Below are 27,946 nucleotides of genomic sequence, written 5' to 3'. Positions count from 1 at the left end.
TATTAAGAAGTGGGAATGGAAGCACCAAAAAGTAAGAAAACAAGGTAAGAATGGGAAGGTAAACATTAAAACACTTAGTGGATTTTAATACTGTGCAACCTCAAAGTTGGTGTGACCACTGTTCTAATCATGTGTCTTTTATAACTTAGTAATCGGTTAAACTAAGTTCCAGGTGTATATAAAATTTATTTTTTTATAAACTTTGTTTCAGGAACCAAATACAGATACATATATGTAATCAAATGCGCCCCTAATAAAATACACATCATCATAAGGAGGTGTTTGATGTCAGAAGCAAGACAGGAAGCTCCAGCAGTCAAAAAATACTTTGCCTATAGAAGACATTATAGCTGGATAATTGGTATGGGGTGGGCCAGAAGAACAGAATCAAACCAGATGATTTTTAAAATGTTTAAATTTGTTGAATATTTAGAAAAGATTAGCTACTGATAAAACTCAATTCAAATCTATAATTGAATCAAATTTCAAAGTACAATAATGAAGTAGGAACAGGCAGAAGGATAGCCACACACACTTTAATGTTGCAGTGTCAAGAACCACCATGTGTTGTAATGTTACCCCACCCATTCCCACATTGTTTCCTTCCTTTTTGGTGCTCCCATTCCTGCTTACTAATTTTTTATTTAAATTATTTTTATACTTGTCTCATAGCTTTTTTTGGTACTTAAGTTTGACTGGGTTCTAGGCCTATCCTTCTCTTAGATTTTCTTAGAACTATCTTTTGATATTTATTTGTTATTGCTGATATCTTTGCTATAGGTTTTCTTTCTCCTAACCAGAGTGGCAGCCTTTTCTTTGGCTAGATTAATTAATAAAGCTTATTTTGCATATACAGTAATACTGTTTCAAACCTTTTCTCTATTTTTATAGTAATGTTCTCTTTGCAGAGACAAAGACCTTTCAAAATGATCATCATAAGATTTCCCCCTTTCTCTTGTTTTGTTGAAAAGACATTTTAAAAATTGCAGTATTTCAAATACAACATTAAATCTTAATAGGTCACACTTAGCGTGAAAACAATACAAAGGCAAATTATATAACTTATTGTTTTTTTCAGTCCAGAATACTCAAGCAAAGCCATGTCAAACTTCGCTAGTGGCAACATTTGTCCTCACATAGAAGACTTGTGTCTTAGGCTTTGACTACTATGATAGAATTGCTTTGTCTGCCATAGAACCTTCAAGTGAGATACATAGAAATGAAAAATTCATTTTCAAAGATCAGATGCTTGTTAGAACCTACATCTAGAGAATCTATATAGTCTACATTTTTGTTTTATCTCGCTGATAAGGCTGTAGGCTAATCATAGTGCATCTGTAGTGTTGCAGAATGGTTATTGTTATTACTAAGATGGCTGTAACATCTTGTAAGTACAGAATGGTTATTGTTATTAGGAAGAACGATTTTAGCCAAGCTAGCATAAATTAATCATGTACATTTGGATTTGCATAAGGAAAAAGCAAGAGAAAGCTAAGCCTTTCCAACAACTTTAATCATCAGTCACATAGTTAAATAACAAGAATGCCAAATTTGCAGTTTCATGAAATTGTTTTCACCCTACCAACTTTCTCAAGTGCTTAGTTACCTTCCAGTCAGCTTGTTTACTACTCAACACTGTGTAAAAGTGCTTAAAGTTTTGTTTACATGCTGTTTGCATTGTGTTTGAGAATTTAACTTGTATTGCATATATTACACACCTAGCCCACTCCTATTATAAGTACTACTATACTTATGATATCTCTGTTACTATTATGCATGAGTGCCCTTAATAAGTAATCCTTCTACTGCATATATATAAATACAATGAAAAGATTTCTATGAGTTCATGCACAAGTAGAGGTGGATGAAGATTTAAAATGAGTTTCATTAATGCATCTGTTCTCTACAAGTAACCATCAGAAGATATGTGTTGAGCACTGATACGTATTCGTATCTTACCTGTTAATTTTGACAGTAAAATTTAATTCTTGTACCTTAGGAGCTACTTGAGCTGGCTCCATGATCACGGTGAACATCAGCTGAAATGATATATACAGTATGAGTACTGGAATTCCAAGAGCATAATTTAAATTTGGTTAAATTTATATATTTAATTTCAATACAAATTAATTTTATCCAAGTATTTACTCTAATATAAAGTAAATACTGTAATTTAAGAAGATGGTAGCATATAAATGTATTTTATCTTTATTATATAACACATCTGTCATTCTCATCTATTTATGACTTACCTTTTGTCTGCACGTCACATTTCTTTTATGTTTATTGACAAAATTTTATTATATATTTGTAGTAACAGTTCTGTTGTGCTGTGAGTGTTTATATTGACATATCTCTCACATCTCAGAGTTAAATAGTAAACAATCTATGGTTATTATATTTTAATAAAGACATCATGTTTCTTCTTTTAATGATGTTAGAAATATATATAGGTTAAAGAAGTCTTGATAGAAATGAATAGACCCAATAACCCAAGTGCTTTTGAAAGATGTTCTTGAAGAAGAAAATCTCACCTTTTGAAAGCACTCGGTCTGTAGGGTTTTTATTTATTTCTGCGTTTCTTCTTTTGGTATGGACATACATATATCTCTTTTGACTATATTGTGGTGTCACTCATCTTTACTCTGTTTATACTGATATATGTATCATGTACCTTATGCTCATAGTAACATACCTAACTTGTGCCATCTGTTTATTATGATACAGCAATCTTAATACTTTTGATTTATCCAAAGACTTGTTTTTATCTGAGGTTTTAAACTTTACGCATTGACTTACATACAAGATGAATGGTTGAGCTTCATATACTAACATGCCAACCAGTAGCAAGTCCTATCGAAGTTACTTTAAAATGTTCAACTTACTTCATTTCCTGCAGGAAAAGGGTTACCAGCATTGCAGATAAGAAGGTTGTTTCCTGATGTCTGAAAGAATGGAGTACAGCTCACTGGCTCGTTCTATCAAGAAAACACCAAACTTGTGAATAAGGAACTGGCACTAAAATTGAAATCCTATATATATCTAATAGTATGTCTAAAAGTAAAGAAAATCACAAACACTAGACACATAAACTATAGACCAAATTTGTTTCCTTTAAGTGCAAAGCCTCAAAATCACACTCTACCCACTGAAGGGATTAAACTTCAAATATTTACATTATATTGCATCAAACTTAATGTTAGCTACCTGGAGGTAATGTGCATCACATCTTCACTGTTATTGATAGGTGTTTAATTTTCTGATAGGCTGAGCATGACCAGTTGGTTAGGGCACTTGACTCGTAATCTAAGGATTGCGAGTTTGAATCTCCATCACACCAAACATGTTTGCCAATTTCAACCATGGGGGTGCTATATTCATGGTGGTAGATAATGATGCCTTCCCTCTAGTCTTACAATACTAAATTATGGATAGCTAATGCAAATAGCCCTTGTGTAACTTTGCACAAAATTCAAAACAAAGAAATTCTTGGAAATAAGTCTCATTGAACAGGTATGTAGCATATTTAAAAGTATTCTAAGCTTCATGTTCACTTTTCACCTGTTGAACAATTTTAGTAGTAAGGAAAATAAACAATTTCTACAACTCCATGCCTACTGTGTAATACAAGGCAAGTTGTTGGTAACATTAACACTGTTATTGTTTTAGTATACATTACTTTTCATGAGATACAATTTACAAGTTCAACAATGTACAATTGAAACTAAACACAATCCTATTTCTCAAATTGAAACAGAACAAAATGTTGGCTTGAAAATAAACAAATCAAAATTCTCTGACTTTAAATGAAAAGTGGAAAATATCCATTTTCTTTTCATCTAATATTTTTGACTAGTTTTTTGTCAAGTTTAATTTTTCATGACTCGAGTTAAACTTACCGTGTTTGTTTTGTTGATATTAACATAGTTAACTTCTTGTGGTATCTCCAGGTACATCATGGTCTCAAATGCATCTTCTCCACGATTGGTAACATTAACATTAAGTTCTATCCTTTTTTTACTCCCGATAAAGTATTCTTCCATGTTCCTAGTGAGTTTGAAGTAAACCCCAAATGTTTTGACATTGAGTTAAACACCAGTTGTTTACATAAAAACTAACAATAATTTTCAGAATATAATTACATTATTTAATGTTTTCAAAAACCAAAAATTAGTATTAAAATCAACATTCAGCTATGAAGGAAGGAAGATGGTATTAAAAGTGACTAAAAATATTTAGAGGTTCAGTGTTAACTGCATGTTCCAAGAGGGTGCTGAAGTAGAATAATACAAAAAACATTAAAAAATTTGTGTGTAAATTTAAGTTTTATTTGGTGGAAAAAATTGGATTATCCACAAATAAATGGAGATGAAGTCACATGAAGAATACTGTTTGTTCGTTTTTTATAACTTTGTAAATTATGTTTACTTAATAATACAAATACTTACAATGATAACTCCACATCTAGGTCAGGAATACATACATTGTCTTTCCCACAATTCTTCTGTATGCTAACCTGTAACAGAATGAAATACCACAAGTGATAGAAAAAAAACCACAAAATATCTAATAACCAATATATCTAATACTTTATATTTCACATCTTCTGCACATATATTAGAGCACAGATAAGAAACAAGTTATACAGAAAGAATGTTATAGTGACACTTTTATAGATTATAAAACTTTCACTGCATCATAAGAGGCCAGCCACGTAGTTTCAGATTTTCTGTAACATATAGTTTCACAGTCCACTCAGCAGACTTAATGCTCTCTTGGAAAGGTACATGTTATTCAGTTAACATTTCTTGAGTGTTTTGGAAGAACTCTTAACATTCTAAATAATTTTCAAATTTTCTAAATATACATTTTCTGTTTTTTTATTCTTCTCTAGGTTCATGCTCTATATGCTGAAGAATAATTATAATTAATGAAATAAGGAAAATCATTAGAATTCTCAAATAAGACAATCTACTACATTAAAAACAAAATAACTCAACCATTAAATAAAACAATGTGAAAGAGTTTATTAACAACAATGACAAAATTAACTCTATGCTGATAACAAAAATTGTCTAGCAAATTCATTCCAAGCCAATGAAATAAGCCACTAGAATAGTTAAATGTTTCGGCACTAGAGAACAATAACATGGAGAGATTCAGTTACAATAAGAATACAATGAAGAAAAACAGCTAACTCACTTGTTTCATTAATTTTTGTGGCAAAGCTTCATTCAAGATTGGCCTCAGGACTTTTCTGTATGGTTCTGAATATAGCAGGTCTATAGAGACCTCTACTGTAATGGGAGTTAATTTATCTCTTATTTGATTCTGAAATGTTAAAGTTATACAGAATTTAATAATGAAATCCAGTGTTTCTCATTTTTATAGTAACACATTTAAAACATGTATTTTATATTAAAAGAACAAAAACAATGCTTTCAATTTGCTACAAAAATTTCAAAGACACAAAAAAAGAGGAAATTTTGTTTCCAGAAACAACACTTCCTTAGAAGTTGGGTTACTACTATAAATATATACATACCCAACTTTACACATTTTACACAACCAAGTAAGCGTATCTTTTCTAGCACAATACATTTTACACTAATAACACACACATATCTTACTGAAAACATCCACACACACTTCTACTATTTAAGAATTCAGAAACCACCTAGAAGGTGATAGAAACAACATCAAATAAAAATTTTACACCATTGTTAACCCAACATCATCTAAGCATGACAAAGGAGCACATGTCGTTTGTTATTTGAACTGGTCATCAGTTTATGATAAGTTTCAAATAATAGGAATCATAAAATCTTAATTGGATACAGCAAAAATTAATTGCAGTTCAAAAGAAGATGTGGATGATGAAGTAAGTTATCTGGAAAATATTTTGGTGAAAAGTATTGATTATCCTATTAGTGTGCTTAGAAAATACTTAATAACTGATTAAAAAATAATAAAAAAATTCATTCAGGTAATTTGGTTTATCTTGGAATTCATTATGTACTTGGCTTATCAAATATGTTAAAGAAAAATGTGGAAAGAAATAGAAAGATTGTAAAAATTTCCAATTATGTGTAAAGAAAGAAGTAGTTTACAGTGTAGAATATACAGACTGTAATAATTTACATATAGGAGAGACAGGTTGGAATTAAAGTACTAGAACAGCAAAACAAAACATGCTCTATCATATGTCTACCAAAATTTTAAAGATACATAACACTGTAGTGAAAATGAAATTGTTAAAATTATTTGTTGTAAAATAATTGAAGCTATTTTAATAAATAAATACAAACCTTTATTAAATAAAATACAAAGTGTAGGCTTATACTTATGATAAGGTCAAGGTTATGTTTGTGAGGTGCATTTAATTGTTGTATCTAGTTGTGCTACGTATCTGATAATGCCATGTTAGCAGTGGTGAAATGTTGTTTTCAGTTGATATATTTTTCTGTTTCATTTCTTGTATTTTTTTAAGATTTCTACTGAGTTGGTTATGTGCAAACTCAGTTGATATACACAAGTCAAAATAAATGTCAAATTTACAGAGAAGAAAGCAACAGACTAGTAATTAAGATCAAATTATAATAGTACCTTACATTTAAATTAAACAATTAAGATATAACATGATGTTTCCAGCATTAAGCCAACCACACTTGGCTGTACAGCAGGGGTTCCCAACCTTTTGGCACTTGCGACATGAAAATGTAATTGATGAAATAAAATTAATGTTATCCCAAGCTACTTCTAACAAGGCTACGCAACTCCCCTGCCAAGGCTTCGCGATTTACCGGTTGGGAACCCCTGCTGTACAGGGTAATGCAAAAATCAGGCACCACTCTGGTATTTCTGCATCTTACAATATAAATTTGTGAGCCATAAATTATGTTAATATTTCATTAACTACCTATTTTAGTACAGCAATTAACTGGTTGGAATGTTATTAACTATATAAGATGTTTGTTGTGATATACAATTTAAAGAAAACTATAAAACTTTAAAAAAAAAAGTTATGTATGACTTTTGGTTTACCCTGTATATCAAACAAGCAAATTTTCAATTCAGTATTTGCTAGTTAGCATTGAACAAAATCTAAGTACTGATATGGAAGCCTGGAATGGTCTGATGATTACGGAGCTCAACTCACATTCTGTGAACTTGCTCTCCTTTCAGCAAGTCACAATCAATCCTACCATTTGTTGTTTCTGGTCAATCTTAAAGTTTTTCTTGTCAATTAATCCCCACACATAAAATTGGGCTGGGGGATTTTTCAGCACCCAAAATTTTTCACACCAAAAACTTTTGATGACTTTTTCTATGCAAGTCTTTTAAAACATCTATTTCAACCCCTGTATACAATTAAGGAATGCTTCAGAAATAAAAATAGTTGAGCTATTTGATCAAATTTTAACAAAATAATTAACTATGGATTTATTTTTAAACTTTTCCAAAGTGCTTATCACCTCTTATTTTGAAATGTTTAACACAATTTTCAAATGCTAGTGTAATATTAAGATATAATAAAAACATAAATTCAGCACTTAGGTTGATAAAAAATACAATACTAAATAAGCTGTGGATTTGCTGACCTCAATGTATGTATATACATTTTTACAGGATTTCGATTCCTTCCTGATGAAAATATCATAAATATTTTGGTTGATTTTTTCTCTTTCCAAAAAAAACATTCGTGGATTTTGCTGCAAGTCGACATCCAGTTGTGTTTTAAGCTTAATTTCTGGAAACAGAAAACGAACGTCAGTGAAAATTCATCTTGATAACACTAATGGCCACAGTAAATTTTATCATTAGCTCCTCATAATAGGAAATGTACATTACCAATTTTGGCTTAAACTTATTTTAATAGTCAGGGGCCCATCTTTGGCTGAGGCTCATTTTAAGAGAACCCATTATTGGGGTGAACCTTATCTTGAGTTACTTTGCTATATTTTCTACCAATCATTGATATGCATCTGTTGAAATACACCACCATTTCTCTTAGACCTTATCTCCAAGTGTTACGAGATTTTGGAATCTGTCCCTCAGGCAGTGTTCCAAAATATCCAGGATCAGGGATTTTGGCTGGCCAAGGAAGGTTCTGGAGGGTTTTGGATTTGTTTTGTGTAGTGCTGGTTTAGAATAGTGTATTAATATGTCGCAAAAGTTATGATTGTTAAACAACTGTTTCTACAAAGTCAAAAGTGAAATATTGTCCATACTATCGTAGGTAATACATCTAAGTATTGACAGTATAACTTTTATCAACAGACCAAGCCAAAAGTATCAAAACTAGGATCGCATCCTGATTCTGCACACCATAATATTTCATAGCTGTAAAGTAGAATCACATTCAAAGTAGTTTTCATGCTCTCATTAGGCCCAAGTCTGTCATTCACAATTCAATAATAGGAAGTATGATTTATTAGTCCACCTTATTTTTCGTAACAGTTCCCTTTGTCCTAATTTCAATGCTGAAGACATCTTGAAAAAAGCCATCTCCACATATTGATGGCTATAATGAGCAGCTGGTGGGCTGTAGGTTGTGTATGAGAACTTAGCAACATGGAAGTCTACATACCCTGTCCTGGACCCTCATTAAGATCAGAGATGATAGACTTAATACAAGTTTCAAAGCTTACATCAGATGAGGATAGTTCAGTTTTGGCCAGTGTGACAAGTATTCAATAACTTATCCAGTGGTCTTCAGTATATTATCCACAATACATGTGTAATGAGTAGTATGGATGAAGTTCCTTGGACACTAATACTACAGATGTTCATCCAAAACCAGCCCTCTATGAAGTTCACTGATCTCCTTCCTTCTTTACGTCTTAAATCTAACCAGCAGTCTTACGTATTCTGTTTTATACAAGCCCAATGCAGTGCAACATGAGATTCAAATTTAACATGACGTGCCTTTCCACTATATTTATTCAGATAAAGTGTACTAAAAAAAAAAGCTGTCACTGCACTAAGTGCTACCTTGGATCTGTTTGTTAAGGTAGACAATTAAGGTAACTTACAAATGCAGACTAACAACTTGTGAGCATTGCAAATGATCAACACTTTTGTTGCATTGAAATCATGATATTCAGATATTCAATAGTACTACATTGCTAAGTTCCTGCAAACAGAGTTATTTGTAACAGTATCTAAAATAGGTCTACTTTTTTTTTACAAAATTTTACTTTTTTTAATTTATGAATTCCCACTACAACTTATACATATATGTATAATTATTATAACCACACTTAAAAGTCAAAACATTAAAATTAAAAAAAATTAAACAAATTATGTTGCATTTTTAAAAAAAGATCCTTGGGTACAAGCTACAATGTGGAATTATAAAATATCTCCTAAGTTTTGGAGGTGACTGACGAAGTAGGACCCACACTGTGGTGGGGATACACCATCTATCAATTTTAACTCCCACATTTTAGCTTGTACCCTAGGATCTTTTTTAAAAATGACGTATATTTTGTTTAATTTTTTTTAAATTTTATCATATTTCGTTTTGGCATTGAAAAAATTATGGTCATCATATAATTAATCAGAGGTCGGGATTTGCTGTTTCTAATACAATTTCTCCTCATTATTTTATTTACTTATTTAACTTCATTTAAATGTATTTATTTAATTTCACTATATAATTAAGTATATATGTTGACCAATATGTCTACACTATCCAAATAATATCTTCTAGTTACATATACTTTTCTTTTGAAACTTCCAAAAAGCATCTTCTTCATGTGAGCTTATAAATAATTCCAATATTAACAGTTTCTGATCAACATGGATGTCTAACCATAAAGTTCAATGGTCGTTTGTATAATAAATTACCTTAACATTTATGCAATAAAATTATCCTTCCGTTTGTTGCTAAGAATGGTATGGTTTGAATTAGTAAACAGAAGAACAACTAACTATACAGAAGTTTTTAATCATGGAGTTTAGCATTTGGCTTCCTTTAGATATGATCAACAGAACAAACGATTTTAGCCATTTTGTCTGTTTTGTGATGTTAAAGGGGGTGGTACACTACTTGAAATCTGTTTCTTGCTTTATGTTTCCAATAAGATGTTAAAGGTAGTAACAATCTTGTTATATACTTGAATTGTATTGAGTTCAGGTGGAACAATGCTTAAAAACTGTTCCTCATTTGAACTTTCCAGGCAGCTGCAGGTTATGAAAAATGCATCTAAAAATCATTCATTGTCAAAGTTCTCACAAAACACAAATTATGTTTGTAAATGAACTATTTTATCTCTCTTTTTTTAATTTCATAACAATTTTCAATTGATAGATATAATATTATATCATAGGACTTAATAATACTTACGTAAATAAGAAGGCACTCTTATTCCACTATATTGAAGGCAAACCGTAATCACTATGCTGCAAAATAAATAAATAAAAAACAATTTATGATAATGATAAAGTAGTTTTAAAACAATACTTTCCAAAAGTAGAATTTCCTAAAAACAGACATAAAATAAGAAATAATTTTACCTTATTAAATTTTTTTTTTATAGATATAATTATATCAGTTTATTTGTTTGAAGTTAGTTGCAAAGCTACACAATGGGTTATCTGCTCTGCCCGCCACAGGTATCAGAATCCAAGTTCAGGTGTTGTAAGTACACCGACACATCATTGTACCACTTGGTGACATTTATATCAGAGAGGAGAGTATTGTATTTCAATCTACCACCACCTGCAACTCCTGAAATTAAGAGATTCTGAACACCACAATTACTCTGAAACTACAGGCAGATGAATTATGCACAAAATTCAATATCTGATTATACTTACCTGGCCATAACTAAAAGAACTAGCATTTGTTTTTAAAGAAAAAGTTTAATCTGTGTAAGCAGTTTTTCAGTTTTTATTTGGTTATAGTTCTTGAATGGTACACATAAATGATAAACCAACAGAAAAATATTTACCACATAGATAGATAAATATATATATAGAGACAGATTTTTGATGGACTTAATTACCAAAAATGACATTTCATAAGAGAAAATTAAATCTATTATTTTCACATGTAAAAAGATCTAGTTTTCATAACAGAATTTAATACATATTAGTGATCCTATAAATAAACTAATCACATTTGTTGTGGTTAATCATGTCAAAATCACCAGTTAGCCATCACCATACATAAAGCCAAAAAAAACTTTAATACATACATGTTACCAAAAGAAATTTACATACCAGGATACTTCAGTTCTATCAGAAAGGCTGCAACCCTTTTCATCCAAATTGATGGAATTAGGATCAATCTGTAAATTGGAGAACAAGTTAACCACTGGTCGGGACCTGAGAAGTAAGAACAAATAGATACATTACTTCTATAACAGATATAATGTCTAATACACATTAGTGAAAATTTTGAGCATTATAAGAAAGAATAAAGCATGAATGATTGTGTGTCTTTAGATGTAATGTGTACTATTAATTACGTGCAGCCAAATTTATTTTTTGAAGCGTTGCTTATAGCTGATCAGAAGGAAAATTAAGATCATTTACTGTTGTTGGTATCTTGTTAAGTTTGCAAAAAAAATAAACTGTTGAGAATTTTACCTGAAAAATATTGCTTGATTTGAATCATAGGCTCCAATAAGCAGGTCTGTGGAAAATTAAAACAACTTAGTAATTAAATACCTACTTTTTATAAGCATATCAGTGCACTTTCTGCCCTTCAAAAATTAAAACTATCAAAAACTAATACAAATAAATTAGTATAAAAGAGATTAGAATTTTTTGAAGTTTGTTTACAAAACAGCTGTCTAGTAAATTGTACAGAAGAAAAAAGTTCCTGCCAATGTGACCTTACCCTCGTTCATAAGACAAAGGTGAAGAATGTACAAAACAAATGGTTATTACTTACTGCTTATTCCTCAGATGTTGAAATAATCAGAAAGGGGTAAATATAGCTATAATGTCACCATATGGTGTTACACTAAAAGTTTTCTACAAAACCATGAATCTTTGCTTGAATGTAAAAGAACAAATATGTGGACTCACCAGGGTAACTATTGTCATCCATGTCCATACCTCCAGAAAGGGAAAAACCAAATGTTGATAATCCAGGATCACCAACACTTTCAGCTGTTATAACCTACCAAAATAACTTCATTTCTAAGTCTATTATTATATCTGCATTTTTAACCAACATAACAAAAGGCTGTATTAAACAATATCTTGCTAACATAACAAGTGAAAGAGCTTTATTCTTTAGATTTTAGCCATTTTTAACACATGTACATAAGTAAATGTTTGAAGTACCTTAGAGCATTAGTAAATCCAGTCATCTGACTACTAAACATTAAAATAAAACTGGCTAAAAAAACTGCATGGAAAATTACAGAGGTGCCTAAGTTTTAAATTTATTTATCTTAGTTACCTGTGAAGGTTTAATTGTCATCATGTCACCTCTACTACCATGATAGATGTAAACCACTCCGCATTCTTTATTTCCAGCATAGGGTGCTCCTACAGCAAAATCTGAAATTGAAATTACAAGAATTGTTTGTTGTTGTTTTCATCCTGACATCACTCTGTTTATGCTCAAAAGAGAAGTTTCAAGTGTTTTATGTGAACCTTACCTTGAAATCCATCTTTATTTATATCTCCTAGTGATGTTAATGCATGCCCAAACCGACCTCTGGAGTAGGTGCCATCTAAATAACTCTTGTTGACCATCTGATGCTGTAACGTTAATGTTAAAAGCTTAGGAAATTAAGGTAAAATAATCACAATCCAAAGTAAACAAAAATTAATGTCAGAAAAAATTATGCACTGATACATCAGTAGCTAATACATTTCACGAATCCTTGAATCCTTCCTATCGTTCAGTTCAAATTATCATTTAAAGATTCAATAACGCAAATAAAAGCTGATTTTGACTTTGTCATCTCATGTAGTTTAAGAGAAAAGTGTGTTAAGATGAATGACTAGACAAAATCCGATTTAGCAGTTTGTGGAAAAGTTGTTATGCGGCCTCTGAAACATCATTGTAGTTTTTAATAAATTATTTTGTAACTTATCATATGTGTTACTTTTTTTCACTTAGAATACTTGCACGAATGCTTCCAACGAACCTTTACATTTTGGTAGAAAATGTACACTCGTCCCTCTTCGTAACTGTTTTCAGAATCAAAGTTAGCATATAGTGGCGCCCCTACGATAACATCATCTAAACTATAAAGCAATAAAACAAAAAAAAAACACATTAATATTAATACAAATTATTTTCATACTAAACTTTATTGAATAGTCAATATTACTATTTTTATAGATCATGAAAAATAAATATTTTGTATTAAATTTAGTTTGCAAGGTAAATTAACAACGTTCAGGAAGTTAATTACGTAATGTTTTTGGTATTCAGTGCGTAAAACACAAAATGAGAAATAAATATATATCACACAAAGGAAGCTAAAATAGCAAGTGAAAATGTTAAAATTCCTGGTTACCAAAGTAGGAGATTACATCATTTCTTTTAACTTATAATTTCAACTTGCAGAAAAATAAAACATTTTATCTACCGATCACCATTGACGTCAGCTACACAGACAGAGTAACCAAAATAAGATCCAAGTTGGTCTCCTGTAAGGTTCATTAAGTTCCTTAAAAATGTCGTTAAAAGCACCACCTAGTAAGAAAATAAGATACTTACAATATTACACACACTTTTTTAAAGAACATCACAGCTGCATGCAAAAACTGAAAGATATATAATGCTGTATTACATCATGATTGAATAAAACGTATTTTAGAAGATATTGTTGTATCTCAAAGACTCAAAGAATTCACGCAGTATGTTTAACTTTGCTAAATTCCAGATATAATTAGAGAAGTTTACACGTTCTTGTATGGTTTTACCATTGTGTTTTATTTGGACCAGACAGTTATCATTTCTGTTTCAAGTCCTATTACACAGCACAAAATTAATACACACACAATTTCATATTTAATTCTTAATATCACTTTATTTCCTGAACACTAAAATACAGATCACAAGGAATATTTTTGATCAATTTTGTATTTGTTTGTTTTTGAATTTCGTGCAAAGTAAATTATCTCCCTAATTTAGCAGTGTAAGACTAAAGGGAAGGCAGCTACTCATCACCACCCACCGCCAACTCTTGGACTACTCTTTTACCAACGAATAGTGGGATTGACCGTCACATTATAATGTCCCCAAGGCTGAAAAGGCGAGCATGTTTGGTGCGACGGTGATGCGAACCCGTGACCCTCAGATTACGAGTCGCACGCGTTACTTGATCAATTTTAACTTGGCGTTGTAGCTCTTGAATGCTAAATTTGACAAAGAATATTTTTTTTTAAGAAATCCTTATTTTCTATTTCATTTTCTGACTATTACATACATCCAGTAAAGATAGGGGATATTCTAACAAAATCTTTCTCATCAATTCTCACTTAATTATTCAGATTCTCACCACCGAATCCTTAGCATCAGACAAACAATGTTAGAACTGGTAAGAATATTCTCATACTTTACTTGTGCATGTCTATTAGTAAACATTGCATTTTAAATCTTTAGCATCAGACAAGCAAAATATTATTATTATCTATTCTTAGCTTACACTATAGTTAGTATTAAAACTGTGTTTCGTATCAATTCTTGTTTACTTATTTAACGTTTGATTACCAATTTTGGTAGTTATTGTGATAATTCTAACGTATTACTTTTTGGAAAACTTCAAGAACCTGCCATTTTCATACTCGTTTCTCACCTTTCCTTTTAATTTATGGCCACGTGGCATGCCAATGGTCAAGTCCACGACATTATCTCCAGTGAACTCTCCAACAGCGGCAGAGTAACCTAAAGTTAAAAAAAAATGAAAGTTTAAAACTGGGTTAGACTGCAGCTACTCGCATTACTAAAGTAAGAATAGAACAGTTTACATAATATTTTTATGATTTTTTAAAATTAGAATAAGTTATATTTCATTTTTGAAACTAACTTGATAACTACTGATATTAAAAGAGTTAAGAAGTATTATGAGCGAATTAATAAATGTTCATAAGTATAAATATATATATTTTCGGGTAAAAAAACAGTATTTTATTGTGGCTTAATGAGGTGAAGAATTATTAGTCGACGATACTTTATTGTGGTTTAATGAGGAGAAGAATAATTAGTGGACAATACTTTATTGTGGTTTAATGAGGTCCGAGTAACATCAAGGATACTGTTATTTAGCAACGTTACGAGCGCTCAGCCATCCTTCTTCAGGCTTCACTGCGTACAGCAATAATGCTTGGTATTAATGTTACTATATAGAAGTCAAACGTTTGCCCCAGTTTGTTTCTTTATTTACGTCCAAAGCTCACAGTGAGCTATACACGCTCTGTCCGTCGAAGGAAATCGAACACCGGATTTTAGTACTAATCTATCGGAAGGCCTTCAGCCTATGCTGCCAAATCAGCGTTTTAATTTAGATGCGTGTCCTAACCCTGTTTGCTCAAGTTTTTTGTTGTTGTTTTTTCACGTCTTTCAAATATTTTAGGAGCTGAAACCATAAGACTGACGTGATCAAGTAACTTATGATTATGTTTTTAATTCTTACAGTATTTGTCTATCTTACCTAAATAACTGTCATCTTCTTCTGGTGGTCCTTCAAGCGTACTGTACAAAAACTGCTTGTCGAAGAGGTTTTGAGAAAAAACTTGACCTGATGGGTGCCAAAAAATCTCGATAAATATATTTCTCGTGCTGAGATAAAATGTTAGTGGCGCACCTTTTAATAAGTATCTACAAACGTATATATTAATAAACATATCAGAATCACCCATTTTTGACTGGACGTGGCTTACTATTCAACATGTGAAATGTTATAATGTTCATCTCATTAAATAATTAGTGTGTGTGACAATATTTCAGTAAACGTTTCCATACATGGGTATGAGAAAGTATTACATGCCTTTTTGTTTTTCACATTCTGATTTTCAATGCTAAACATTTCATTAATAACGTAAACAAATTGTTACTATGTGGAAGTATAAATATATTATAAGAGGTAAAACGTTATGATATGAATATTGACACCCTCGTCCATGTTAATGTACTTAGAGCGCTATAGATTTGAAAAATAACAACCATTTTACCACAAATCGCTTTTTAGTACATGCTTTAACCAGCAGAGGTCACAATCGTCAAAATTCCTCTTCTTTTTTTTTCTCTAAACTCTTAACGTGTTATTCAATATTACATGTCTTAAATCACCTAGCTAGCCAATGGATATTGTGTTTTGGTCCTGACTGTATATTATTTCGTGTATTGATCTTTTCTTCACTAATTAAGATGAGAAACATTAATCCTCCGTTTGTTAATGAGGGGTTACAATGTTCTTGATTTTATCTCTTGCTGTAACTACTAAACTTTATTATGTTATATTTTTCATGTTTCCTTCTCTGAAGAAAAAGTGATTATTTATGCGCTACACAGTTTAAAGTTTTAATTTTCAGGTATTCAACTACGATTAAAACTTTATTCCACAGCTAGGAGCTTCTCACCGGCGCATTGTTGTTGGTCATTAAAAATATTAAACGCGAATTCGTATTGCAATATTCAAATGTTACTTTTAAGGAAATACAGGTTTTACCAAATCACAAATAGCTAAACTCATGGGGTTGGGTACAGCTTTGTGGTTAGCGTGACAAAAATGGTATCATAGGGTCCAGGGTTCGAATCGTAATACCAGTGTGCATGCTCCGAACTTTCAGTTGAGGATCCTTTATTACAATGCCAGTCAGTGTCGTTATTCGAACAAAGCCTTTGTTACGGCGGTTGCTGCTGTCAGTAGGTTCAAAATTAAGGACAGTTATACGTGAATATTGGGTTTGTTCCGGTTTAAATCCCCTGTTCCTTAATGTATGAAACGAGTGCCTCTAACGGACACTGTTTGTACGGCATTTCTGCTTTATTGGATTCATGTTTGTCGACATTAACGGAATGCCTTTTTCTACGCTTTCTTTGTCGATTTTCGTATAGTACACTCATATTCTTGTAAGCTGAGAGCAAATTACCATGAACAAAAATAAAAGGCACGAAACAAGGCAAGTGACGTCATTGTAGAAAACGAAACCTGCACAACCATTTGTTACTCATCTGTGTGCTTTCCTGTCCAATATAACAGCGCTTTATCATCAGTACTTCCTGTTAAGATAAAAACACTGGCACAACTTATTCTTTGAACGAATGTAAATGATATATTCAACGCCACGCTCGGAGAGACACGCAGTTAACTCCTAATGGTTTAACTGAAGTTCAGTGGTATTTGAGATTCATGAATGCATAGACTTTTTTTTCATATAAGAAATTAAAAAGTGCCAGAAATGAAATGGCTACCACTCCACCGTTGAGCTCAGCGTTGTGTGTGAAAATTGCAAGTTTGTTTGTTGTCTTGATGAGCTGGGCCACAGTTCATATTTGAAGACGCTGCAACTAGGTATGATTACACGTTTGTGCACCGTAAGCGGTTTACATCTTATAGGTATGAACCAGAGCCACACAAAAATATTTAGGTGCTAAATTATACCTAAAAAAACACTTTATTATCACAAAACATATTAATTTTTAAAATTATTTTTTCTAACTAAATCCAACCCATCACATTTTTACTATGTCATACATACACGTTTGATCTACTTGACCAATCATATAATTTCCCCTTCTTCAATCAAAACATCAGCTGGCCCTTTACATTGATATTTACATTACAAATATATTGCAACGTAAGTGAAAATGCTTTTGGAATAGCATCCATTCCATGCTACCTTTTATGTCATACTTTACTTGTATCTATATTACTAGACCTAAATATTACCATAGACCTAACTTTCTGTTTAAAAAGACGTAATGAAATACTAGGACATGTTTAATGATTGTCATACGCTTACTGGACTGTTCCGCCTTAGCTATAACATTTGGTCACTGCATTTCATACTCAGGGACATATAACTTGCAGATGAGCCATTTCACGGAAGTCTTGAGAAAGGGGGCCAAGACAATCAAGTCAGTTTGGGAAGGAAAGATACGCTATAATGTAACTTGTATGTATTTATCCTCCGTGACTATACTGTCTCAGAGAGACTACCATCTGGGGCCCTCTTCGGAACTTGAGGTGAGCTCTATCGGCCCATCCCAAATGACGCCCCTAATAACATGTATGTATACTGTATATACGTTTTTTGTTTAACATGTCCAGCTTATGTGCTCACATGTGAACCACTTTTGAAAGTATCTGATAGATAACGCTACAAGTGGGAACTGTATATATGTAACACGATGCAGGCGAACACTACGCAGTTCATTTACACATGAGTCATGTGAAGTGTCGTATATTATGCCTTTAATCAAGTGACGACGACAACAAGATTGAATAACCAAATAGTCTATGTTACAGTTAGATCCAGGACAAGATTTGTGTGTTTGTTTGTTTTTTAATTTCGCACAAAGCTACACGAGGACTATCTGCGCTAGCCGTACCTAATTTAGCAGTGTAAGATTAGACGGAAGGTAGCTAGTCACCACCACCCACCGCCAACTCTTGGGCTACTTTTTTACCAACAAATAATGGGACTAAACGTAACATTATAACGCCCCCACAGCTGAAATGGCGAGAATATTTGGTGGGATGGGGAATCGAATCAGAACCCTCAGATTATGAGTCGAGAGCCTTAACCACCAAGCCATGCTAGGCCTCTTGGACAAGATAAAGCTGCAGAATTTTACAGCATTTTACTTGTGATAAAAAATAGTGGGAAAATAATATGAACATTGAATTTCACCAGCATTATAACGTAGTAAAATATAATAGTTTTTAGCCAAGTAAAAATGCAGGGTCAGCAATCTATGGAAAAACATTTTGTTTGTTTTTTTCGTGTAAAAAAAATGGATACCAAACTAAAGTAAAGTAGCGTTTTAAAGCGATAACATTTCGTATTTTCAACTACAAGAACATTTACGATTTTTCAATTTCGGTTTAATGCAAAGTAAAATTTCAAGGACTATTTGGAAGAGCTTTGTTATACAACAAAGAGCTATCATTGACATACAATGCCAAAATGTTTTTCTAACTAAAGAAAACTTACGTAGTCAATTACATTACGTGTACTGTGCAACCAGGCAAATAAGAAAATCGAAGTGTTTTTTGTTTTTAATTAAGCACAAAGCTACACAATGGGCTAGCTGTGTTGTGCCCACAACGGGTATCAAAACCCGATTTACAGTGGTGTAAGTCCGCAGGCATATCGCTATGCCTCTGGGGGACATCACGTGAATGGCAGAAAATGTTACCTAATCCAGTTTTACCTTCATTCAGCGACACCTATCTTTTATTTAGAGAACGATGATGATTCTTCACACTTGACTTTCAACGACAGTTCTAAGGATTAATAAACGACATCATAAATCATGCATAAAATATTCTAAATTTATTACTTAACTTCTACGCGATAGCAGTTGTATTATTTGAATTTATTTTTTGTAAGAATATAAATAAACCAATCCAGAAAAGGTTTGTTTTCTGTCGCATCTCATCCCTAGTCAAACTTGATGAATAGCTTTCCCCTTATAATGGATATGCGTGCTTATCATACATTGTTCCTGGCGTGTATATAAACTAAAGACGATACAAAAACCCAATTTTAATTACTGAATGTGAGTCACAAATAGGTCATGATGTTCAAGAATATGCAAACTTACATTTGTTAAAGACTGAGCACATCCACATCCACGAGTGTGTCAATTATAACGTCTACAAAAACATTCATTTTATTTTGAAATGAATCCCACATTACGAATTGTAAAGTTCAGTTATAACATAACCAATAATATTTTGTTTTAGTATTTTCATTTAAATATTTAGAATAAAAAATATGTTCAGATAACCTAATGATCCACTCCTTCTATTGGTAGATGCAGTTGCAAATTCCGAGAGCACAGCCACCTGGTAGGCTAAGAATTAAAGGGTTAACTAATTATTTGTGTGCCCATTACGTCATTTTCTCTGGATAAACGATAAATCCATCATTATTTTTTGTAACGTATTTTAACAGATACGTAATTGTGTTGACTACACCATCGATATTATATACGTATTTGGTTTTAAAAAAAATACCCACATGACTTACAACATGAAGATTTGAAACAGTTATTTGTGGTATAATAGTTTTATCCCCGTACAACGTTTTGTCTCTAACAATGAGACACGATGGCTGTTATAGACGAAGCGTTGTACAGAAATAAATATATTATGCCACAAACAGTTATTTCTAAACTTCATATCCATGTTATTTGCTTTATAAGATGCAGATACTGTTATGTGGAATTCAATCAACTTGATTCTAAATTTGTACGTATAAATTATTTCACAATCCTGCAGTTAAATATAACAAAATTTACCAGATTATATTCAAAAGTAAACACGTTTAATATTAACTGAACAAAAATGGAAATTAGAATATCATATATATTATCTATGACTACAGTATATTGATTTTGGTTCAATACATCATGGCTCGGCATGGCCAGGTGGTTAAGACACTCGACTCGTAATCTGAGGGCCGCAGGTTCGAGTCCCCGTCACACGACACGTGCTTTCCCTTTCAGCCATGGGAGCGTTATAAGTGACGGTCAATCTCACTTTTAGTTGGTTAAAGAGTAACCCAAGAGTTGGCGGTGGGTGGTTGTGACAAACTATCTTTCCTATAGTCTTACACTGCTAAATTAGGCACGGCTAGCGCAGATAGCCCTCGCGTAGCTTTGCGCGAAATTCAAAACAAACCAAATCAATGCCTCATATCCCATGATAAAGCCCGAAGACGGATTTTAATGGGAACAGAACCTTAGAAGTAAAACAGTTTTCCATGAATGGCTACTGAATGTATACTTTAGCATTGGCAAGGTCATCTACCTAGTCCCATTCTCAAAACACCGGTTCATGACGTTACGAAAGTTTGTTTATAAACATTTCAGCTTCACAGTTTACAGTACTAAGATCTTTCATTTCCTATACTGCACTACTCTCTTTCACTTATTAAACTTTTCCCTCATTAGGAGTTCGTTTCTCGAATACTTGCTCCAGTTTCCAGTTTCCTCGTGTTTATTCCTAATAATTTTCAGCTGTTTTTCTCGAACACTTCGATTCTTTTGTTTATTTTAAGACATTTTTTTCTCACACTCCGAGACTTCTTACTCTTACGAAGTTTTAGTTTTGTTTATTTCCATTGTTTTCTTAATTAATTATTTTAATTTCTTTTTTCTTTTTGTTACAGTTTCAATATTCTTGTTTCGTACTTTTCAAATGTATTTCCCAATATTTTGAATATTTTTTTTCTCATAAAATTCATTAAATCTTTATTACCATATCCTCTTCCAACTGTTTCATGTTGTATTTTGGGAGCATATATTTTTTCCCACACTTTTGGAATTTTTTCTTCATTATTTTCAATTATTTTTCTAAACTGTTTCCCTTCTGTTATATGCTTTTAAGACAGGTCTACTTTTTACAAGTTAATAAAATAAGTGTAAGTTAAATCCGAGATTCAAGGAGGGTATAACCAAGTGGAAAATTCCTCTTTGTGACAATGGCAAATCGAAATTGGATGCTTGTTTTTTTGTTTATAAATTTTGCGCAAAGCTACACGAGAGCTATCTGTGCTAGCCGACCCTAACTTAGCAGTGTAAGACTATGCGGAAGGCAGCTAGTCATCACCACCCACCGCCAACTCTTGTGCTACTCTTTTACCAACGAATAGTGGGATTGACCGTCACATTATAACGACCCCACGAATGAAACGACGAACATGTTTTGTGTGACGGGGATTCAAACCCGCGACCCTCGGATTACGAGTCGAGTGCCTTAACCACCTGGCTATTCGTGGATTGGAATCCCCCTCACACCAAATATGTTTGCCCTTTCAGCCGAGGTGGCATTATAATGTAACAGTCAATCCCGTTATTCATTGGTAAAAGAGTAGCCCAAGAGTTGGCGGTGGGTGGTAATAAATAGCTGCATTCCCTCTAGTCTTACACTGCTAAATTATGAACGGCTAGCGCAGACAGCCCTTGTGTAACTTTGGACAAAATTCAAAACACACCAAAGCAATTTCTGCTGCATAATTAACAAAACATAACACAAAGATAGAATTTTATACCAGTAACTATTTAAAGATATATAACTATCTCTTGGAATAATGGTATTATGAATAATATTGCTAATTATGCACAATAATTGACTATACAGAAGTAAGATGAACAGTGTACTTAATTATCAAGTACATTTTCTGCCAAAACGAAATATTTTGGTCATCTTCCACATGCTATATTTATTGCGTTTGCACGAATACTTACACAAATAAACACATGTGTAGAGAATGTTAAAACCAACCCACCTTGCCAAAACCAGCTGCCTACAGCTCCTATATACAGCCATTGACCATCCTAATATATATATAAAAAAAGAAACGTTAATACACATAATATTCTGACATCATTAAAACCAACTTACCTTGCCAAAACCAGCCGCCTACAGCTCCTATATACAGTCATTGACCGTTTATTTTAAGTAGCTCAATTATATATTGGGCTCACTGTGCCCGGGATCTATGTGCTGAGGGAGCCCAGAAAAAAATCTGTTTTATCTGCCTCGTTCTTGTATGAATGTCACTATTTTATCTTTCTACCAACAAAATGTTCTAATCAAGTTTTACATTTTAACATAATTCAGTAATAATCAGACTATAGGTATTAAACCTATACGTAACACTTGCAGTTTTACTAGTTACATTGTATTTATGTTTCATTATTTTGGATTAATTTAGATGATTCTATTGTGTGAATTTTTTTATCCTTCGAGGAAACACGGATATAGTGCGATGTCATTCATTGTTTTGACTGCCAGACATTTGATTAATTGTTGTTTATTTGTTCTTTTATCGGGTTCAGTATGTTCATTTTTTTCATAGGAATGTTTTGTTATGAATGTGATCTTTAGTAAAAAATCGTAATGTAAAAACTATGTGGTGGGATTGGGGTCTTTTTTAGGGGTGGATGGGTGGTATGAGGCCTATGTTTGGTATAGTCTTGGTATCGAAATGACTACAGTAAAATAAACGTTAATTTTATGAAATGTACAAACAATATCTTAATCACTGGCAAGTGTTTTGTTACTGTTACCGCATGATTTGTTTGTTTTGAATTTCACGCAAAGCTACTAGAGGGTTATCTGCAATAGCCCGTCCCTAATTTAGCAGTGTAAGACTAGAGGGAAGCCAGCTAGTCATCACCACCTACCGCCAACTCTTAGGGTACTTTTTTTATTAACGAATAGTGGGATTTACCGTAATATTGTAATGTCCCTACGGCTGAAAGAGCGAGAATGTTTGGTGCGACTGGGGTTCGAAACCGCGACACTCAGATTAGGAGTCGAGTACCTAACTACTTTGCCACGCCGGAGCCGTTATCGAACCCCTTTAGTGGCATTTAGATGAAACTTATAAGCACATTTCATCACTCGGTACAACATTCTACGTCACTATGGCTATTGACTACAATGTTCAGGTTATTTCGGAAAAATGGTCTGAAATTTAGCTTACTGATTTCGATAATCAAATCTCGTAATTCTGACTGTATCAAACAAGACACTTTATGTTAATAATTAGCACAGATGTATCAGTAAAACAAAAAAAAATGTTAGAAACTACTAGATATGATTTACTCCACATTCATGATGAAATCTAAATTCAAATAATTTAGGATTGCTTGTTACCTTGGTGATAACCGCAGAAAATCCTGCTTGGCACGATTCCTGTCGGTAATATCTCAGAGTCACTGAAAACAGCAAAAAAACAAAACAAAAAATTATACTCTGAAAACATGAAATAATTTCTAAAAAATGTTCTGGCATGAAATGGGTTATAATGTAATTATCACTGTATTTAATAGCTTCAAACAATAAAGTAACTGAGAAAATAATACGATGACAATCGCCAAGCCTAATTGCAAATGAAACGTTGGATCCTAAAGGAAAACCACCTGATCTTTCCAGTGATTTCTGCGTATCAAGGAAAAAAATGATTAATATAAACAAGGCACAGAAGTCTGGGAATGTGATGATCTACTAGAAGTTACAGAATAAACTTTGAATAAGAATTATTTTCAACCATCACTGGTATAAATGAGAATCTAGCTGAGCTTTAATATTAAGTTTTGTATTCATAATTCTATCGAGCAAACTCACGTGGTCTGTATTTTTTCGCACAATATATCCTTGGAAAGTCTGGGAAAATTCAGCCCACACAACTTGCACGTATACTTTCTCCTTAATGTCCTTGTAAAACTATATAGAGTAATTAGCAAACATTTTTCCTTGTCGCCCGATCAAATATATGACAGATATAACGAGCCCGACAGACTCAGACAAGTCTGTCAGAGTAACCGTTCATTACCAATTTAATGTAGTGTTTTGCTTTACTAAATGTAGCGGGTAAAATAATTAGAAAACAAAATACTTCATTAAAACTTATGTGGACATGTAAACAAGAAAGTATACCATACGATGATGGGTAAAGCTACACATTACCCCCTCATCATAAATATGGGGTTTATGACACTTTGTCAGAATAACTTGCATATGTTAATACAGAGGTATTTTGCTGCAAATGCTAGCTACGGTACCAGAGTCGACTGGTGAATTTATAACCATTCGACAGTACAGTGTCTCCACGAAAGAATTGTGGCATAGCTAGCCCTTTTAGTGTACCGACAATGTTGAACAATTTAGAGCCAACGGGCACAACACTTTATTAAAGAGGAAAATCTTCAGTTCTCTTCATGAAAGTGTGCTTAGAACACGTGCAAATCAGATCTACAACTGTAGTTAACTCGGAGCAACGTTCTTATCAGCAAAGGGAAGGCTATGGTCATGAAAAAAAATCATCCGGTTAAAAAACAACAACAACATTAAAATAAAATTCGTAATATTTTCTGGTACTATTCAAAATAAAATAAATAAATAAATATTTGAAGCTGATTTACACAAGCTTACGGGCATACTCCGGAATCAACAACTGTTTTCATATGAATATATGTAACTAATGAAAATATATAACTAAATTAATTTAGTTATAATAAATTGTTATGCCTTTATTATGCTTAAACGTGTCTTTGAAATTCAGCATCCACGTAGAGTGCAAATTATTCTGATAAAGTGCGATAAACCCAATATTTATAATGACCTGGAGGGATGGGAGTATCTAACGTTACCCACCATCGAATGGTATACTTTCTTGTTTACATGAAAAGACTTCCAAAACTGAAACGTCTTCTAAAGGAAATTTCGGAATTATGGTCATCAGACTGAATTGGATCGACGGTAACAGTAGGAACAGCAAAGGATCTGAAGCATTGGTACTACAAAATGAGATTAGCCATCAATATTATAAATATTGAAAGTCGTTGAACTACTTTTTATGTCGGCAGTTACAAAGGTAAACACAATCAGCTAAAATACGTACGTTTTTACGAGTAACACAGAAAAAAGAAAAAGGAACAAGACGGAAAAGGGTCATAAAAGAAAAAGAAAATACTATAAATGATCAGAAAAAGGAAACTGAAACCGGTCAAAGGATGGAAAACATAAATGGATAAAAATAGAACTGAAGGGAAGACGTCATTAATACATAAGGGTAAGAAACAGACGAATTACAAATAAAAAATTAAAATAAACTAGTATCAGAAAAGGAGGGGGGGAATACAATACAAAACCCGTATCACGAAAACAAATTGTCTTTGAAAATTAAGGTCACGTTCAATCAATAAAGACATGATTTATGGATTTTAACTCAAGATCTGAGGGTTGTGACACAGTTGGCGATCTCCCTGCTTATAATAGTTCAGCTCGTGATGGTATGACAGCTGCAACGCATCCTTCTTACTAACTCTGTATGGTTACATCAATTCTCGGTAGGTGTGAAACAGTCTACCATTCTTCTTTATGAAAGCATCTTTCAAAGCATCTTAATTGTCTGTTTTCTAAACGTTTTTATGTAATTCCTTCACTATTACGGCAATTAAATCCCTGATTTGAGAGTACATCTTCATTTTGACACAGAGACAAAGTAGTGTCTTTATAAAACAAATACACCTTCATTCCGAAGAATTATTTAAGGTCAGTTCATTTTTTCTTTTTTTGATAGACTACCAAGTACCTTTCAGAGTTCCTTTCAGATTTTAAGGCTCTTGATATGAGGACCAGCAAGAAGAGAAAAATGTCCGTGACACAGAGTTTGATTTTGGTCCTCATTTTGAGGTATAAGCCAATACATATAAAGTGAAACTCAGGAGAGCATCAGTTAGTTTAAGAGATTAGGATGTGATCATTTATATCCTTCTCTAACATTATAACAGTATAGGAGGATATAATTGGTTTGTTTTGTAAGCCTTAGCTGTTATTGCGAAGATGTGAAAACCTTCCTTCCGTCATAGCGACATTTTCAACTGAATTACACATCCGTTTCTTCTCATGCAATAAAATGTAAAGATTAGGGGTTTGAACCCTGAGACCGATATGTTTTCACGTTAAACTATCTTGTCTGTGTATTGGTTTTGACGATAAATGTAACTCTTTTAAAGCACGTGACAAACTTACATGCACACACAGATGTTCATACAACTGAATATCTGTTTATTTTAGAAAGACTTGTTGCCACTAAAACATCATTGTTTACAATCTGTATGAATGCAACAGTAATGAAACCATTTTGATCTTAACACACATATATAGATTGTACTACATTATACTACTAATCCTATAAGTCACCGAGTCAACTGAGGCAAACTCTGACTACGTGGTAATATAAAACAACAATTAAACAGTTGTACAGAAAACCTTCGTTTCCTAAGGTCATAATATTCTTGTAACACATATGTTATAATGAAAATAAGTTCCTAGAAATTTTAAATTATATATTGAGATGACTCATCGAGACAACATTAGAATATTATTCCTTCTTTTATATCATTTTTGAAACATACTAAATATGTCCGTCAGTGGCTCAAAGGCAAGCTCGAAGACTTATAACTCTAAAATTCAGGGCTCGAACCTTGCAGTTGTTGTCACAACATATAAATCTTATTATGCAGCTTTGAGTTCAAAGTAAACAAAATCTAGTGGATAAAAAAATCGCCAAAAATATGTGATCTCTTATCATCTATAAATTGTCTACGTCAATCTCGAGTGGCACATGACTTTTTAAGTAGAATAGAAACGCATTGGCCAAACCCAGTTTTGTAGTTTTAGTAATAAAATTCCTGTATCAAAATAATAAAAAAGAATGAAATATAGGGGTACTCTAAAGACACAAAAATCTCAATTCTATACACCTTTGGGAGAATTACATGAGATAAACAAAGAAATACCATAAAACTACATCACCGACTAGGTTTTCATCTGAGTCTGACAGAATACTGATTTTATGCCTCTAACGTTTTTAGTGCTTTGTTTGTTTGTTTAAAATTTCGCGTAAAGCTACACAAAGACTATCTGCGTTAGCCATCTCTAATTTAGTAGTTTAAAACTAGAGGGAAGGCAGCTATTCATCACCAGCCATCGCCAACTCTTAGGCTACTCCTTTACCAATGAATAGTGAGATTGATCGTAACATTATAATGCCTCCACGGCTGAAAGAGCGAGCATGTTCGGTGTGACAGGGATTCGAACCCGCGACCCTCAGATTGCCTTAACTACCTGGCCATGCCGGGCCGCTTGTGTTTTATTATTGTAATTATCCATCTACAGAGTTATACATTTTTGTACTTGATTAAGTAATTCGTATAACTAATTTTTCTAATGCTTGAAGATGTGTATGTATATATATATATAATATCAATTCTGCT

At 32.7% G+C, this 27,946-nt stretch overlaps 1 protein-coding gene across 1 annotated transcript in view; it reads right to left on the bottom strand.

The window, feature by feature from the left end:
* Positions 1-27,946, bottom strand: part of LOC143252656 (integrin alpha-PS2-like) — a 63,998-nt gene that overhangs the window by 24,022 nt on the left and 12,030 nt on the right. Inside the window, exons 5-22 of the mRNA XM_076505134.1 lie at positions 23,820-23,881; positions 22,444-22,492; positions 15,633-15,719; positions 14,778-14,866; positions 13,566-13,672; positions 13,119-13,218; positions 12,624-12,726; positions 12,422-12,522; positions 12,043-12,136; positions 11,599-11,644; positions 11,230-11,334; positions 10,352-10,407; positions 7,602-7,750; positions 5,203-5,331; positions 4,449-4,516; positions 3,900-4,047; positions 2,886-2,978; positions 1,960-2,039 (exon numbers count right to left, since the gene is read on the bottom strand). Of these exons, the coding sequence (XP_076361249.1) occupies positions 1,960-2,039; positions 2,886-2,978; positions 3,900-4,047; positions 4,449-4,516; positions 5,203-5,331; positions 7,602-7,750; positions 10,352-10,407; positions 11,230-11,334; positions 11,599-11,644; positions 12,043-12,136; positions 12,422-12,522; positions 12,624-12,726; positions 13,119-13,218; positions 13,566-13,672; positions 14,778-14,866; positions 15,633-15,719; positions 22,444-22,492; positions 23,820-23,881 (1,666 nt within the window). The remainder of the gene's footprint in view (positions 1-1,959; positions 2,040-2,885; positions 2,979-3,899; positions 4,048-4,448; positions 4,517-5,202; positions 5,332-7,601; positions 7,751-10,351; positions 10,408-11,229; positions 11,335-11,598; positions 11,645-12,042; positions 12,137-12,421; positions 12,523-12,623; positions 12,727-13,118; positions 13,219-13,565; positions 13,673-14,777; positions 14,867-15,632; positions 15,720-22,443; positions 22,493-23,819; positions 23,882-27,946) is intronic.

Source organism: Tachypleus tridentatus, chromosome 6, assembly GCF_004210375.1.
Source record: "Tachypleus tridentatus isolate NWPU-2018 chromosome 6, ASM421037v1, whole genome shotgun sequence".
NCBI lineage: Eukaryota > Metazoa > Arthropoda > Merostomata > Xiphosura > Limulidae > Tachypleus > Tachypleus tridentatus.
This window is presented reverse-complemented; position numbering and strand designations above follow the sequence as displayed.